We start from the raw sequence: 16,730 nt of genomic DNA, 5'->3' as shown, positions 1-16,730 counted from the left end.
CTCAGCCCCAAAGCAGACCCAAGTCCTCTGTTGCAGAAGTGAACGCTCCCTCAAAAAAACACCACTGAGAAGGCAGGCTCCAAAATGGAACATCTGTGCCAGAGCCAAAACACAAGCTGCAGGATATCACAGCCACACAACACATTTTATTCTATAAAGAAATACACTTCGGCACTTCCCCCCCCTTTCCGTCCCCCAGCTGTGCCTGTACAACTCCTAGGTTTGCAGCACAGCCTTGCAGGTGAGAGCACGCCTGCTCCCCAGCACAGCACCTGAGCGAGTCAAAACCCACGAGCCCAAAAGTGACCTGGGGAAGGACGAGCCAAGTGCGGCACGTGGAGCATCTTACGGCAACTTCTCCACTGATGAAAAAAGGGACTGGGTAACACCTGATGGCTGGGTTCTGGGCAGGGGGACTGTGTTGCTGGCTTGGCCCCCCTTCTTCCACAGAAGCCTCCCTGCCTCTCGCAGCCCTTCCAGCAGGAATTTACCAGCTGCCATATGCCTTGGCCAGTCTGGACCGTTGGGAAGGGGCATGAGGCGAACGAAGCAGCTCACGCCGGCTCTCAGGGCTGGAAAATCCATTTGCTGCTGGGGCTAGTAAGAGCCAAGGGATGCAAAAGGTTCAGCGAGGGTTTATTGCTCTGCCACGGCAGGGGCCGGGAGGGCGGCAGGATTGTCACCCCCAGCCACCTGGCCTGGCCGCTCGTCCCTTCCCCACATGGTCCCCCCGCGGTCCCGCAGCCGGGGCGCTTCACATGTTGGCTCTCTCCCGCTGCAGCCGGGAGTTGTAGGCTCGGGAAACCGTGTTCCAGGCGTCCATGTAGCGGTCCATGCACATGGCGATGCACTTCTGCGGGACAGAGAGCGCTCAGGCCGGGCCCAGGGGCCGCAGGCACCCATCCCCCCACCCCCCGCGCCCACCTGCTCCGAGTTGTCCAGCGCGCCGCCCGGCTTCCCGATGCACTTCCGAAAGCACTTGTCCGTCATGCGCTGAGGGAGACACCGTGAGGGGGGCCCGCCGGGACCCCCAGCCCGGTCCCCCCGCGCTCCCCCGGGCACCGAGCGGGGCCCAGGCCCGGCCCGGGACAGCCCCGCCGCCGCGGCCCCTCCTCACCTGCAGCAGCTCCTGCGCGTTGGCCACGGCGATCTGCACCTTCACCTGCTCCATGATGAGCCCCGGGTCCAGCTTCCCCCCGCCGCCGCCCCCGGAGCCGAAGTCGGAGCCGAAGTCGGAGCCGAACCCGCTCTCCATGCCGCAGAGTCCCGGCGGGCGGCGGCCCCCACGCTGCCGGCGAAATGGCGTCTGCCCGCGACTACGGCTCCCGGCGTGCCCCGCGGCCGGCCCCGCCTCTCCCAGCGTGCACCGCGCCGCGCTCCCTCACCCGGGGCGGCGGGGGTGGCCGCCTCAGGGGCCGGGAGCGGGGGGTGGCCTCTTCAGCGGGGCCGGGGGCGGGCGTGGAGGCTGGGCCACCTCAGCGGGGCCGGGGCCGGGGGGACGTGCCTGCTGCCCGCCGCGTCCAGCGTAGGGCGGGCAGGGGGCGGCCCCTCCGCCTGAGGCGGCCCCGGGCTCCCCGCGCCCGGCCCGGTGTCGGTGGCGCCGCCGCCGCCGGCCCTGAGGCGGCCCCGGCCCCCGCGCTGCCCCGGGCCGCAGCCGCGGCGTGGCGGGTGAGGCACAGCAGGTCCCAGAGCGCTGCCCACAGCACCCGGCCCTGGCACCGGCCTGGCCCCAGGGAAACGCTGCAGGGCCGCAGCCCCACGGGCATGGGGAGCGGGCTCCCCCCTGAGCCCCACCGGGAATCCATGCTTCTGGCCTTCGAGGATGGTTCCCTCTGCCCTGGATGACTCAGGTAAGAGGCCGAGACCCTTAACGCCTGCGTTAATTCCACGGTGGTACATCCTCCATTAGTGTAAGCGTGCTGTGGGGCCGGCTGGAAGCGAGCGGGAGCCACACGTCTGTGGGGCATTTCCCAGAGGAACATGCGGACAGATCGCTGCTTCGAGCCGGGGCGCTGAGCAGAGCCAGCAACGCGCTCCCCCACACCAGCACGGCCAGCTCTCGGGGTACGGTACAGCATAGAGTCCTCACCGTGGGTCTGCCCACTTGAAAAAGCAGCCGTTCCTGCAGCTCACAGAATTACCAGCTAGTGCTAAAGACAGGGTAGTTGCCTGTGGTACGATTTTACGGTGAGTACAGCCTAGTGAAAAGCAGCTGCCAGGCAGCAGAGTTAGGCTAGGGCTGAAGGCAGCAGCTCACAGCAATGCTTCTGCCCTCCTGGCTGCTGAGCACCCATCGCTGCTGGGCTCGGTGGCTGCTCTTGCTCTCCAGGATCAGGTAGGCTAAATGGAAACTGCCCCTACAGCACTGCGGAGGTGCTCAGCACTTCAGCTGACCTCCTTTCAGGGGCTGTGGAGGTCAGTGAGGTGACAGGAAAGGAAGGGGGCATTCATCTGCTCCAGCGACTGCAGTTCTTCCCTCTGCTTTCGTTGGGAGCAGTGCTATTTGATCAGAGGACAGCGCTTGCCCTGAGCACCCGCATGCAGCCTAAAGCATCCATTTGCTCCTGGAGCACCCACCAATTCAGCTGATCTTTTCAGAGTGTGTACAGGGCATGGTGTCCTATCTACACACAGGGAAGTCCCCTGGGATGAATCACCTCAAAACAGCCTGCGTGGCCTCTGTGTGGGTTAAATGAAAGAAGGAAACAAAAGAAAATGCAAAACATTTATTCGAGTGTGTTGTACAAAAAGTTTCCAGTCATAAAATGTATATTACAAATCATTGAAAAAGACAAGACGTTTGGCATGCATATTCTAAAAAGAAAAAAACCAACCCACTTTGAAATGATAAAGTCTAGATTCATTACATAGTTTTCATAAGTCCCATTTGAACATTTTCATCATTTTGTCTTTGTATTTCAATTTGCAGCCTTTTCCACAACTCCATGTTTTAAAAACTTGAACCTTCCAAAACCTCATCTGCAGCAGCTGACTGGAGGTAGTCAGTTAAACTGACCAGTGACCTAGAAACAGAGCTACCTAAATACAGATTGTGTTAAAACAAAACAGAAAATCACAATTCAAGTCACAAGGCATCAGTTATGAAAATAGAGTTCAACTGTATTTTGTGCCCAAATGGAAAGCATTCTGGCTTAAACTTGTTTATCATAGCTCACTGCATTTAATTTTAGTGTAACGATGACTTGGGTAGCTGGAATACACAATAACATCTACCTTAACACAAAATCATCACTTCATTAAAAGCTAACTAGAAAATTTGGAGGTTCAATATAACACATTTACCTGAACTCCAAGTCGAGTCACTGCTTGTGCTATTCTCAACAGAGTCTTTCAATATTAAGCAACCTTTTCACTCTCTAGACCTTAGCATTTCAAGAAAGGCATTATGCTAACAAATAATTGCATGTAAATATGGTCTTGTATTTAAAAAACAAAACAAAACAAAACACTTTTCAATTATTTTAAACTGGTTTAAAGCTAAGCATATTGAAGGGCAAATAAAAATTCTGTTTCCCAGGCCATTTTAAATGAGAAAAGAAACTCTCCCAACATAATTTGTCTTGACATTCAGCTAAAACAGTGCTTTGAAAAATGCAATCACTATCTCACCTTCCACTCACTGGTTTACAACAAGGCTTTGTCTCCTGCTCACACAGGGTTTGGACCCAACAGTGGCAATAAAATCCAGTATCAAATATGGATATGCCTTTGTTTAGAAGTAAGACTTTCAAAAGAAGGTACAGAAAGAAGAAGGAGAGTGGCTTAACAGTGAGGAAGTAAGAGAAGTGGCTACAAGAGATGGAAAACATATAGCATGCATGTTTTCATACAGCATGGAATTCTTTCTGATGCACACAAAAGAAACAGATTCTCAAATGTTCTGGGGTGTAGAGAGGATTTCTAAATGTCTCTTCTAACTAACCTCTGTCCAGGTTGCAGTTAAAGGGCCTTTATACAGGATGAGCATTAAAAAGAAAACAGGCGTATAAAACGCAGTAAGATCCCTGAACGGAACGTGAGGTGCCCTGTTGCTCAAGGACAAACATGCATACGAAGTGATCTCCTTTCACAGTACAGTCTGCTTCGCGCTGCAATACAGTTCTCATGACTCGTGTAAGCTGCCGCCAACCCTGTCTGGCTTTTACGCTACAGGTCATGGGAAGCAGATGTTTTGTTTTCTTCCTGAGACTTTTGGTTCCTGCTACAAACACAAACTCTGCCAGCAAACTCCAATTTAATGAATAGAAACGGTGCTGAAGCCAAGTGATCAGTGCATCAGTGTAAACTATTGGTTCTGTCAGGGCAGAGCTACAGGCCCCAACTAGCCTAAGTAGACACACTGGGAAATAAAGCTGCACGGCAAAGGAATCACAGCCACTTTACCACTTAGAATAAGTCACTGCAACACAACAGCTAATTAACAAGTATAGAAGCAAAGGAGAAAGAAGTGGCATGAAACGTCAGAGGTTCTCTGTAACCCTGTCTCACTCTGCGGGACACCACATCGCCGATGGTTCTGCAGATGGAGGGACTTGTTCTGACACAAGCATTTGCATACAGTACAAACTTCCGAGTAGGTAGTACGCATTTATCATATTTTATATGATACTCTGTTATGATCTACACAGTGAAAAGGCCAACTTAACTATTATGCTGCAGTTATACTGCTATTCCTTTCTGCTCTTAACCACAGAGAATAGTTTCAGATATTTTTTCCCCCCCATCCAGAATGAAGTTATTTGCTTATTTTTCTGGAATAAGAAAATCCGTATGGGTAGTTACACTCACCTAACTACTCTGATAAAAGTTATACTGGTTAATTTCCCTAATCAGAGAAGCCTTACAATAATTTTTCCCCCGACAAGTCAACTGTTTCTCCTTCAAGCTCTACATCAGTATCAGACACTGGAGTAGAAAAGCTGACTATCCTCCAAATTCTTCAAGAGCGGTTCACATACAGGATGATGAAATGGGAAAAAGAGGGCAAGGGGACACTGGATTTTATTTGAACAAAAAGCTTTAATTATCATGAAGATGACAAAAACCCTAATCCTTGAAAGACAGGAAAAAAGAAACAATGCTTTTTGGGTTGGTAAAGCCAAAAAGCTCCCCATAGGGAGCACCAGCTCTAAAGGGATATTTGTTACGCTGCAGCTCAGCATCAAAAGCAAGAGGAAAGGATGGCACCTAGAGAAGAACGCCCACACAAACAAAAGTACGTGGAATACAGTAGTTTTTGTGTGTCTTGTAATTTACAGCTAGGAATTATTTTTAGTAGCCTTTTAGAGAGCACTGTGGTGACACCATCACCCATATTTAGACTGCTGGCATTCAGCTTTTCCCACAGTGTCAGTCACTGCTTTAACAGGAACACCTGTATATACCTAAACATGGTACTGAAGAAGAAACTAACCTGTTTCCAAAGGTGAAAGACACAGTTCCAAATCTAAGGACAAATTCTGCAGACTGTTACTGAAGGGCACAGTGCTCACCACAAAAGATCCACAAGCACCAGTCCTTAAGGCTACAAGAAGACACACTCCCCATACAGTAGCTGTTAAAAAAAACTATGGCTCAGGTAGCAAGGGGTTTTTCCTTATTTGAGCTGCCTTTCCTAGCCCATTCTTCACAGGAAAAAAAAGAAAAAGTAGAAAAAAAAAAATTCACAAAAACCACTAACTACACTTACTGCTTTAGTATTTAAGATCACAGAACAGTCTTGAATGTACAGATGTACAGGACAATCTTAAAAGAAGAATAAGCAATCTGTAAACTGGCCAATATAAAAAAAATAAATACAGATCTTCAGGAAAAAAAAGCAAATAGCCCTCAAACATTATGTAAGTCTATTGTAGAAGCTGTGGGTCAGAAAGGGAAATGCTGTCCAGTGGTTGGAAGGTGCACTGCAAAAATACTTTTACATTGATTGCATTAATTTGCCTAACAACAAATTTAAGAAAAGGTAATTGATAACAGTATGTCTGAGAAACATAATTTCACTAGATACATTTTACAGAGAGATAGACATGATTTACTACATATTTAACCTTCTACTCAAGCAGAGTGGGAAAATTACATTAGAAAAACGGCCAAGTACATCAATAAAGTTATCCCATTAGTCCAAACAGCCAAATCTTCATACTGCTTTTTTATAATGGATCTTCTGATAATGGATTAAAAACAGAATTCTAAATTTCTATTAGTTTAACTTCAGTAATTCAGTTGTCCCACTCAAATAGAGAAAAGTAGCATCTTTGATTTATTTTTAAATGGCAAAATAAATCCATAAGCTTAAAAAACCCCTTTTGTTCCCACCCTGCTTGCATTACAAAGCCATCAGTCAAAGCCACTAAACTGACTTTCTAGGTTATATCTGTCAGTCACAATACTGTTCAGAGAACATAATGTCCAAAAGCCACCGAAAACATCCAAACCTTGTAGCTTGTTTGATGAGTCTATACTATTCAAATGACAAGATCAGAGTTCAAGAGTGCAGGTAAAAACAGGATTCTATGCTGGCATAAAATGGTATCCAAATTTCGTATCCAAACTAATAACTAGTGGAAAAAAAAACATCTGCTTGTACAGTAGTCAGTACATTCTTTGGAGCAGTCAGGTATTTTTCCTAGTGCTTAAAGATGCACCACTGTATAAATACTAACACGAGGAGAGTCAGTTATCTCCACAGAAATGCAGCAGAAGAAACCTTAAGCTAAAGGGACACTGTCAGATACAAAATGCATCATACCGAAATAAAAATCACCTACTACTCATACAAAACAGTTTTTTATAAAAAGCATTATTCTCCCTTCACTCCCTAAGACTTGACTTTGCGCACTGCAAGGCTATGCTTATGTCCTGAACAACAGCAGTTCCTTTTAATTTTTTTTTTAAGTCATTACACTATTTCTGTACTATTTTGCAAATACTGCTCCTTAAGATATCTGACAGTAACCCTTTGAATACAAGAAGTATGAACAAGCTGCATCTAGCTCCGATTAAAAAAAGTCAACATTTACACAGGATAACCTTTAAAATCCCCAATATTTATCACTGCCAAAAGTAAAAACATTTTTAGCTTCTAAAATCTTATTGTTTAATGCCGAGTATGTCAAAAGCATTAAATCATGATGCTTAACATCCTAAATACCGTACTTCACAACTTGCATCCGTGATCTAACAAGCTTTCATAAAAACAGTTAAAACTCTGGTTTTGACACTTCCATACCTTCAGATGGTGTATATATTCAGGAAGCAGAACCCATTGTTCTCCTCCTTCTGAAATAAGGATATGGAGCTAAGGTGTTGACAGATGTTTTTACTACTAGGCTGTCAAACCTCAGAGCAGGACAAGGTGCCACGGTCACGAGCCAAGAATGTCAAATCGGCAGCTTCCCTTTGTTACTTCCACTGGTGGAGTAGCATTTTTAATTAACTTGGGGTCTAATTTCCTAAGCTGGGCACTGCTGAGGATACCAGGCAAGACCCTGCTATTTCTTAAAATAAGGAGGAGACACTACTGTGAATCTCTCCTGGAGCCCTGCAGATGAACACACTTTCTTAACTTTTTTTTTTTTAAATTATACTGGTTATATATGCAATTTTAAGTTTACCATACACTCAAGGAGTCTCATCCCATTTTAGCTAAAAATTTCTTTTCTGCTGCAGGTTTGTACATAAGACTTTAAACTCTGTATGGGGAAAAATACTGTATTCCAATATAGTGTTTCAACAAAGAGGGAAAAATAAATCTATTAAAAATTCTGGCAGTTTTGTTCAGTAAAGGTTTTTTTTTTGATTTTTTTTTATAAAAATGTACCAAGGAGTAAACTTCAAAGAAATCAGATGATGCATATAAAAATAGTTTTCAGTGGCTCTGGAGGGAAAAAAATAGCAAAAATAAAAGGAAATAAATGAAAAAAGGCAAATAATAGTTTCTTTTTTCTTTCTTCACATCACTGAGCATCCTCTAGAGGTTGTTCTGGGATCCCCCTAAAACAAGACAGACACAGTTGAACTCAGTTCTTGCTAGCTTTTCATACTGTAAATCTAGACTCCAGTTATCAACTCAATTGTTAAATGCATTTTTTTGGTAGTTTAGTGATATTCAGGGAACATCACAACTGTAGAGAAAGCATTGCACACATGTCACAGGCTACTGCCAGGATTAAGACCTGCTACTCTGGTTGTGGTTTTCTATGATGGGTTGATGCGGTTCGTCTCCATCACTGATCAGAAGAACCACTGGAGTTTGAAATAAATTTACAGTATTTTCTAGTATCACCTGTATGATGTAACTTTCTCCTTTTCACTCTGCCAACTGCTGTTATTTCCCAGTACTTAACTAAGGGTTATGAAAACATACAGGTGGTATTATTAAGAAAAAACAAGTTTATTTCAGATGTAGCAGGTATATACTATCAGAAAATAAACCAGTAAGCTGAAGCTTGCAGCAGCAGCAGCACTCCCGCTTGCCTGGTTTTTAGTGGTTATATTTCCCGGTGGTTATATTCTGCTTACAGCAAGAATGCCACACACTTTTTTTGTTTGTTTGGTTTTTACAGAGAAGGAAATACTGGAATGGGAGTAACACTCACTGCTAAAACAAATCTTACTAACCCTAAAAACAGTCTATGCCATTGCAGTGCTGTAAATACGTGATCTGTTGCATACTTCCATAGAAAACCTGGCATCCTGACCCGACATTAGCCACTGCCTGAGCTCTAACACTATCGATTCAAGCAGCAATGCCTGGAGAAATTGCTCACTTTGTGCTCTTCTCTGTGCACTGCAGTAATGCTGCAGGGTTGCAAGCCATTCTGCCATCGTCCCCTGCAAGCATCCACTGGAAAAATGGACCACAAAGCTCAGAGCTGGCAGAAGTTGAAGGCACCCCCCTAAATCTTGCGCCTGGTTAATCCAGCCAGTGAGGCACAAGTTAAACATCTGGTCCGCATCTTATTACCTGTTGGTTGAAAAGGTCTTCCTCTCCAAACTCTGCTTCATCCTCTTCCTCTTCATTCTCTCGCACAACTACTGATTTAGTAACACTTCTCACTGCAACTTCCTATACAAAATAACAAACAAGGAAATGGCTAGTAGTCTCTATCTATCTCTTAAATTTTTGCTATACCATCAATATAATACCCCTATTAAATTTTGGAGGGTCTAAAGCAACGTGCCCTAGATTTAATATTAGCTATACGAGCAAATACTAGTAATATCCTGCAAACCACAACAGTTCTATCCACTAAAAGGCATGTAATGTAATTTAGCTTCAGGAATTTTCTTTCATTACCTAAGGATTTGAGAGGAAGCAGCCATTTACAGGTGGCCGTTAGTCAATTTTATATAAGCTGAAGTCTTGTATAGAGACCTACTGGAATGCATGAAACTAAAGTTTCTCAGTATGATTACACAGCGTTAAGAATATTCCTAATTTCTAGTAAATATTCTCTATCAATTACTTATCTCAATTATCAGGACAGTCTTCCAAATCAGGCGTGAAAAGGAATTCTAAAACCCCAAGAAGCTTCCTTTACTACTGGATAACTTTTAACACTTCTTAGTAGTAAGAAATTCTTCTGTACTCCTGTGCCCTTGAGATCATATATGCAAATTTCTACTTGTGGAAGTTGTCCTAAACATACACTTTAAGCAGGGATACTGAAGGTATCCACAGTGGGAAGAGACATGGATTTGAACTTTTCTCAGATACTAGTGTAACCACTTCTGTTTGAATACTAAGCCGGTTAGCTTCCTATTTGTACAAACGACCCTCCCTCCTACCTTGTCCTGTGCTGCTGCTCCTGCAGAAAGTGCTTCCACACAATTGCCAGCAAGAAAAGCAGCATGAAACCAGACACACCTGTGGTCTGCTTCACTTTCCTGTTTCTATCAGATGGCTGGGATAATGGCACATTTATGAGTAACAGCCAAAGCACAATACTCCCTTGCAGGAGTCTTCTGCAGGGGTGGTTTTATTTTAAAAAAAAAATAATAAAAATCCATTCTGGGCAGATGTAGGACAATGCAGAATGAACAGGAACCTGTGGCAAATGAAAACTTCTGATATACTGCCAACATTGGAAGGACAGCTGTCTTCCTATGTTAAAGTATTTACACTGCACCCCAGAATGTTGTAGGTACTATATAATGCAACTTTGAATTGCCAGCAACACCTATTTTATTTGTCGCTTCTAAAAACACATACTCGAATTCTCTACTAGCAGGGTGTTTTTCTAAAATAGGAGAAAAAAAGTCTATGGATGTAATCAGGATGATGGTCGCAGTTTTCCAAAATTTCCCAAAAATCTCAGATACTCACAAGATATTTAATTATGACAGGATCAGAAACTGATTTATTTTAGAAGACAATAGGGGAGATCTTAAAATCAGGATTTTATCATTGATGTCATCCCCCTAATGAAAGACTTCGGGGGATAACCCAGCCCGCAGCCTTTTCCCACAGCCCCAGCCTACCTCTCCTTCTGAGTTTACGAGGTATGTACGGATGTTTCCTCCGGTGCCCCAGCTGCCTTGATTCTTCCACACGAGAACAGAAGGGGGGCTGTGAGATACACCTGCATCTGCACCCCAAATCTAGACAGACAGACATTCTGTAATTAGCTGTTTATGCACATTTTATTTTTGAATACATTTTTGAATATACGCCCAAATTCTCCTACTCCTCTCTGCAAACTGGTTTTGTTTCTGAATTCCAATGGCAGTTTTACCCTGCTTTTACCTACACCATTACTTGTATTAAGATATTATTCTCAGTCTACAAAAAATCCCCACATTTGCCATTTTTCTTAAAAAAAAAAAGACAAAAAATTATGTTATATTGAAGTCATCACTTTTTTCTGAATATACAAATTTGTCCTACCACCATCTCAATGACTGTACAGAGCCAAGACATAAAATGCAGCTTATAGTGTATCAATTTAATATTTTATATGTATCTGAGCAATTGCTACTTAAGCAGAAATAGCTAGAACCGATTAAAAGAAAGCCTTTTTTTTCTTCTGAAAGAACATCTGTTGCAGACTGAAAATAAAATACAAAACTGTAGAAAAGCAGCTGTTCAACTACAGCCAAGGCTGAGAATGTCTAATCTTAAACTTAACGTCCACTAAGTGGACTGAACGAATGAGTAAATGCTCTGAAATGTTTCTTTTTTCATTAAGAGGTTGAGCAGGATGAGTGCAGCAAACCTGTGCAAAGGTGTTTGAAAACAAAGTCCTTTTGACCCACCCCCCAAAATACCTTTTTCTTCAACTTTCTCTGTGCCCAAAGTGGTCTTAAATACTGAAGTGCTAATAAATAAATTTGATTTCTGTTCTGCATTTCTATGACTGAAACCCTGCTCCTCTACAGTGAGATCCATGAAACCAGAAGTTATACATCAAATCAGGCTGTACCAAATATCAGATTTACAACTGCCACAGCATCAACAAAAGATTATGTTGTTGACACACTGTAATTATAACTTACTGTTACAGTCTGCCCAGCTCTGAGGACGTATTTAGGAGTAAATTTGTAAGCAATTTCTTCTCCATCTCCGATTTGTCTTTTCAGTCTCCAATTACCCAAAGACTGATCCTAATGGAAAGAGTCATAAGGTTATTTAGGGTGAGCAAAACAGAGCAAATAGGTGTTGGAGGTTTCTCTAGGTCTCTGTGTTACTAAAATAATGTGACTGTAAGTTTATTTACATGGTTGTTAAGACATCTGCATTCTAACTTGAAAGTATTTTTCTGTACCCTCTACTAAAGTGTAAATCCTCTAAGGTCATTTGGCAAAATCTAAAGATGCACATTTTGCACAAAAAAGTTCTGCTAGAGCCAGCAACACTATTTACACGACCAAGGTACCAGCACACGTGTTTAGATATTTGGGACACAAACTGTATTCTCTTCTTGGTAGCAAACATTACACTCATGCTAGCACGCTGTAATGTTCAACTTTCAAACGCCCTTGTTAATTATTGCAGGACGCTGCACCTCTAGACCTTGCTCCAGCTCTCCAAGTAACTCCACCTACTTGTGCTACAACCCCTGTGTAACAGTTCCATTTAGCTCCTCCTCCTGGTTTTCCAGGAGTTCTGCTGACACTCACCTTATCAGAATTGTTCTTCAGTTGAACATATTTGCCCTCCAGGTCTATCTCTTCTATGCTGATACTTCCTGTAGCCGAAGCTTGCTGGGACATCTGGAAGCTACTGCTACTACTGCTGCCACTAATACTTCCAGTGCCAATTCCACTTGTTCCACTGCCTGAGAGCTCCTCTGCTTCGATGCGTTTTCTCTTGCCTCGGGAAGAGCGCACAAGTGAAGTACTGCTACTGCTGCTGCTGGAGGTAGCCCGAGAGACGGTAACACGGGAGGAGGGACTCGGAGAGAGCTTCAACCTTCACACAAAGAAGCAAGCGTTCTAATTAACTCATCCAGGGAACTACACACAAAGCAATAATGCTATCATATACTCCATAACCAAACTGCAATACACCCCGAGGCTGGCAGTGGCCTCACTGTGTGCCATGAGGACCGCATGTAAGGGGGGCGGGGGGGGGGGGGGGGGGGGGGGGGGGGAGCTATCCATCCCTGAGGAATTTTCTGGTGGTACGATTATGTGACATGGAAAGCCATACAAACGAGCACAACACAGATCATGTAACCCTTCCCTCCAGTGTATCTACTACTAAACATACTATTCTTGGGCCACAGCGCTTAAAACCAGGACAGCACAGAAGTATAAGCAATTAAATAAAAAGAAGAGGTGAATGTCAAACACAGAATGATACATTCCGCTGTACTCCGAGGTCATTATAAAAACCAAAATATAACTAAAGACTATTCACTTGTAAGTGTTCATACAGCACACTGTGGTGTGAAGCCAGTATGACTTCAGTGAAACAAAAATCTGGAAATTTCTGCTGAACTGGTAAAAAAAAAACAAGCCGAAGAAATGAAAATAACACCTGCTATTTGTAAGAAAAGAATGTGGAATCTGTACATACCTTTCCTCTTCTCCTTCCAGGAGTTTTCGGTAAGCACTGATCTCCATGTCCAGTGCTAATTTAACATCAAGCAGTTCTTGGTACTCTGTAAGCTGCTGCTGCATCTGGTCCCTCATATCTGTCATTTCCCTCTCCTTTGCATCTAGCATCTTCCTAAACTTTTCCCGCTCACCAGCCATCATTTCCTCCAATTCGTGAATGCGATCTTCTGCAGCACTAGCCTAGGTAGACAGCACAATCGAAAACCCAGTTGGCATCTACGTGGGTACAGTAAGAAAGTTAAAAATTTGTCTCCCTCCCCAATGAACATAAAGATTTCTCTCTGGAAAATCCAGAAAACGTGAAGGAACAGAAATGTTAATAAATCCAAACAATACCGTGCTCTGTATTAGAGATGAAAGCGAATTTAGTCCCTTTACCTGTTTCTGAAGGCCAGAGAGCTGGTAGTTGAGAGCTTCTATTCTCATGCGAGCCTCCTTCAACTCCTCTCGAGCTGCACCAGCAGCTTTGTCATTTTGGTCAGACGACAGTTTGGCGTTCTCCAGCTGGAAAGCAAGTTTTATACAAGTCACTTGGATTGAGTTAGATAACCTGCAAATACCCTTTTGGTAAAAAAATAGAAGCTATTTAATCTTAAATAATTTTAAATGGCAATCTGGTAAGTTTATGGTGAGAATTGCTTAACATTAAGGAAATGCCCTAAGGACCAGGAAAATCTATTTCAGTCCTATTCCTATGGAATTTGCTTACGCTATTAAAAATAAAAGTCTATTAACCCTTGCAGCACACAAGCAGCCTTCCACTTTCCAAAAACCAGGTTCATGTGATCATGGTCTCTGCCCGTTTGTTGTAAGAACAATCACACTGGGTCAGAGCAAAGGCTACCTAGTTCATGTCCTGGTCTAACGAGAGACCAAGGTCAATAAAATATTCCACGGGTATTATGTCTCAGCTGGCCATTTACAATTCAGGGACTTCCCAAACCAGAGACAGTATTTTGATGCTTACTGCCTCTCTGGATTTTTCAGGCAGGAACTTGCCCCTGCTTTTTGAATTTATGGGGCAAGGACTTTAGCTGTGGATCACTGAAGAACAACCTTACTTTGTTTCTTCCGAGTCTACCACTGGACATTCACTGTCCCTACTTCTGAAAAATAATAAACAATCACTCCTCATTTACCTTTTCTCTGCCATCTATGCTTTTACAGATATCTATGGTAACTTCCCCTTCTCTTGAGACAGGTACCTCGTTTCCCAGGAGAAGTTTTATTTTGAACTTTCTTCATGCAGGACCTCTTTCATACTCTTAATTGTCTTCGTTAGTCTTCTCTGTATTACTCTGTACTACTTTTTCAAGAAGGACTAAGACTACCCACAGCACCCCAGATGACATCCTGCCCCAGAGGCAAAGCAGCACTTTCAGTTATATTCTCTGTCCCTAATAGCTGCCAACATGCAATTCGTTTTCAGTTTTTGTTAATTAATTTCACCTAATGAAGTTTGTTCACTTCTAGTGACTACTTTTAGCCAAATCTGACAGAGCAACAACAGAGCTCAAAGCTATTACAAGGGAAATTTCATCGAAGTAGATAGCTAGAAAAAGCATCCTTTTCACGCCTTGCAGGTGGAGCTCAACAATTCTGCTACATGCCACAGAATCCACCCAGGAACTAAATTGCCCCAGTCCCAAAAACTCTTCCAAGCAGGACATGATGTTTAGCCACACAGCACAAAGCTTTTATAAAAATCAATCTTCATTAGCTCTGCTGATCACAAGGCTCTGAGTAGGGCAGAAAACACATATAGAGCCTTCTTTAGGCTAAGGGTTTTGAAGGAACTTCAAACCAACTATATACTCCATTACTTGTGAAGTTTTAAATTAGAGAATTATTTAAATGCTGACATTCACTTCCTTACAGTCATGCTGGCATAGTGCCAAATCCTCAAGTTTAGAATGTCTGTTATTTATTGTCAAAGGTCATGATCAGAGCTAGAAGTGAGCTTTTACCCAAGACCCTCTTCATCCTGGAGAAGCTCAGTAGCTAAACTTAGGGAATACAAGGTCAAAGCGGCCTGTTAACAGCTCAGGCTCTCTCTGACAGGGACACATCTTGATCCAGAAATCCAGGGAATGAAGCTCACAGCTAAGCCCATTTTCCCCTTTGCATTCCAGCTTCACCCATAACAACCACCATCTTTTATATGGGGGGAAAAAGCAGCTTAATTTGTTCATCCCCCTTGTTCAAATCTCATCAATTTTTCATTCTCAAAGTCTGTATTTTGCAGACTTTTTTTTTTTCCTACCCTGGATCTTCTTCTGACCGTGACAAGTGAATCCAAGTATCTTGTATAAAAACATCATCTGTTCCTAACTTCAGCAAATAATACCAAGACTGCTAACTGTACTTAAGTTTTTTTTTTAGTATCTATTATCTATATTGTTGTTGCTGTAAGAAATGGTTAAGTATTTGTAGATCAATGTTTCTTATACTGTAAATTATCAAACCAAAGAATTCAAAGGGAATCTCAGTGAAAGGTGGGGGAGATCAGTGTTAGTGGGAACGTAGTTTCTCTGCTGCAAGAGAATTAGAAGTAACTGTATTATTGGCAAGTATTTTCAATAACCAGAAAACTGGCAGCTAATCCCTTCAGGTAGGGCAATGAATAGTAAAACAAACAAAAACCCCAAACATAAACCAAACAAACCTGTAACCAGGAGCTGTACCACTAACAAAGCTACTCCTCCCATGGCCCCAGTGCTGGACGAACTGGGATTTCCTAACTCGGGATTTGCAGAGGTGTGACGGGTACAGCTGACTCCCAGCCATGCTTTGGTGCGGGCTGACTAAGAAGCAGCAGGACTCCATTCCTGGCGTGAATTTGTGAACTGCAGAGCCCCTGGCTCATGCACACAGGAGCGAAGGGGTCTTGAAAAATATTCCAAAGGTACAGAACAAGATACCAGAGCTAAAACAAAGACACATATCTTGTCTATACTACTGACTAGCAGCCAACTACTTCATTACCACCAGGATGGACCCAGTTTGAGCTCTCCCTGAACCGCAGCTGGACTGCGTGACAGGTGACTCTCCCCTGGCGCAGGGATGTCCCTCAAGGTTAGAGATTCCTTATGTGAGACTACAAGATCCTTCCTTACCCGAGGTGGAGAGAGTCCTTACCCACGACATATCGGTGGTAAATGACTACGAAACGTTACTAATCCAGGTAGCTACTCGATATTATTATAAACGCTGTATGGATAATCCCTTCAGACATAAACCACTGACCAAGCCAGAGACTGAAATTGGATCCAACCCCACCTAGGCTCCAAAAGGAGTTTAGAAGGCAAGGGGGTCCACTCTGAACGTCGTGACTCAACAGGAGGGTTCCTCCTTACTCTTTGCGTCTCTGGTCTCTGTATGAATCATTCTAACTCAATTTTCCTTTGTATGCTCCTTTCGTGCAGTAATTAATAAGGTGAATCTTGCCATCAGACTTATGGAACCCTGTCAAATCACTGTTAAACTTTATTAAATTCCATTGAACTTACTGAACTCTGTTAAATTATTATTTTACCTCAATAAAAAAATATTACAGCTTCTCTCTTTTGAGCGAGTTGCATTCCACTCATGCCAAACAACAGGCAGATAAACCAAAAAAGTCCAAATATTTCTAGAAGTTTAAGCAG

The 16,730-nt window shown here is 43.5% G+C and overlaps 2 protein-coding genes and 1 long non-coding RNA gene across 3 annotated transcripts in view; 1 reads left to right on the top strand and 2 right to left on the bottom strand.

The window, feature by feature from the left end:
* Nucleotides 1-615: 615 nt before the first annotated feature.
* TIMM13 (translocase of inner mitochondrial membrane 13) lies at nucleotides 616-1,329 on the bottom strand. Its single transcript, XM_056337465.1, has 3 exons — nucleotides 1,118-1,329; nucleotides 925-993; nucleotides 616-853 (listed from the first exon to the last, which is right to left on the bottom strand). Exons 1-3 carry the CDS (start codon nucleotides 1,253-1,255, stop codon nucleotides 755-757), a joined length of 306 nt encoding a protein of 101 aa, XP_056193440.1. The 5' UTR covers nucleotides 1,256-1,329; the 3' UTR covers nucleotides 616-754.
* A 126-nt stretch (nucleotides 1,330-1,455) lies between these two features.
* LOC130148648 (uncharacterized) lies at nucleotides 1,456-16,643 on the top strand. Its single transcript, XR_008821603.1, has 2 exons — nucleotides 1,456-1,850; nucleotides 12,184-16,643. It is a non-coding gene; the product is annotated as an uncharacterized LOC130148648 (long non-coding RNA).
* The window catches only part of LMNB2 (lamin B2), a 32,856-nt gene continuing 18,837 nt past the window's right edge, over nucleotides 2,712-16,730 (bottom strand). Inside the window, exons 6-12 of the mRNA XM_056337339.1 lie at nucleotides 13,462-13,587; nucleotides 13,043-13,263; nucleotides 12,142-12,433; nucleotides 11,518-11,625; nucleotides 10,504-10,623; nucleotides 8,987-9,088; nucleotides 2,712-8,013 (exon numbers count right to left, since the gene is read on the bottom strand). Coding sequence (XP_056193314.1) covers nucleotides 7,972-8,013; nucleotides 8,987-9,088; nucleotides 10,504-10,623; nucleotides 11,518-11,625; nucleotides 12,142-12,433; nucleotides 13,043-13,263; nucleotides 13,462-13,587 — 1,011 coding nt within the window. The 3' untranslated portion in view covers nucleotides 2,712-7,971. The remainder of the gene's footprint in view (nucleotides 8,014-8,986; nucleotides 9,089-10,503; nucleotides 10,624-11,517; nucleotides 11,626-12,141; nucleotides 12,434-13,042; nucleotides 13,264-13,461; nucleotides 13,588-16,730) is intronic.

The sequence above is a fragment of the Falco biarmicus genome, chromosome 4 (assembly GCF_023638135.1).
Source record: "Falco biarmicus isolate bFalBia1 chromosome 4, bFalBia1.pri, whole genome shotgun sequence".
In the NCBI taxonomy this organism is placed as follows: Eukaryota; Metazoa; Chordata; class Aves; order Falconiformes; family Falconidae; genus Falco; species Falco biarmicus.
The sequence above is the reverse complement of the archived record's forward strand: the minus strand, read 5'-3'. Positions and strand labels throughout refer to the sequence as shown.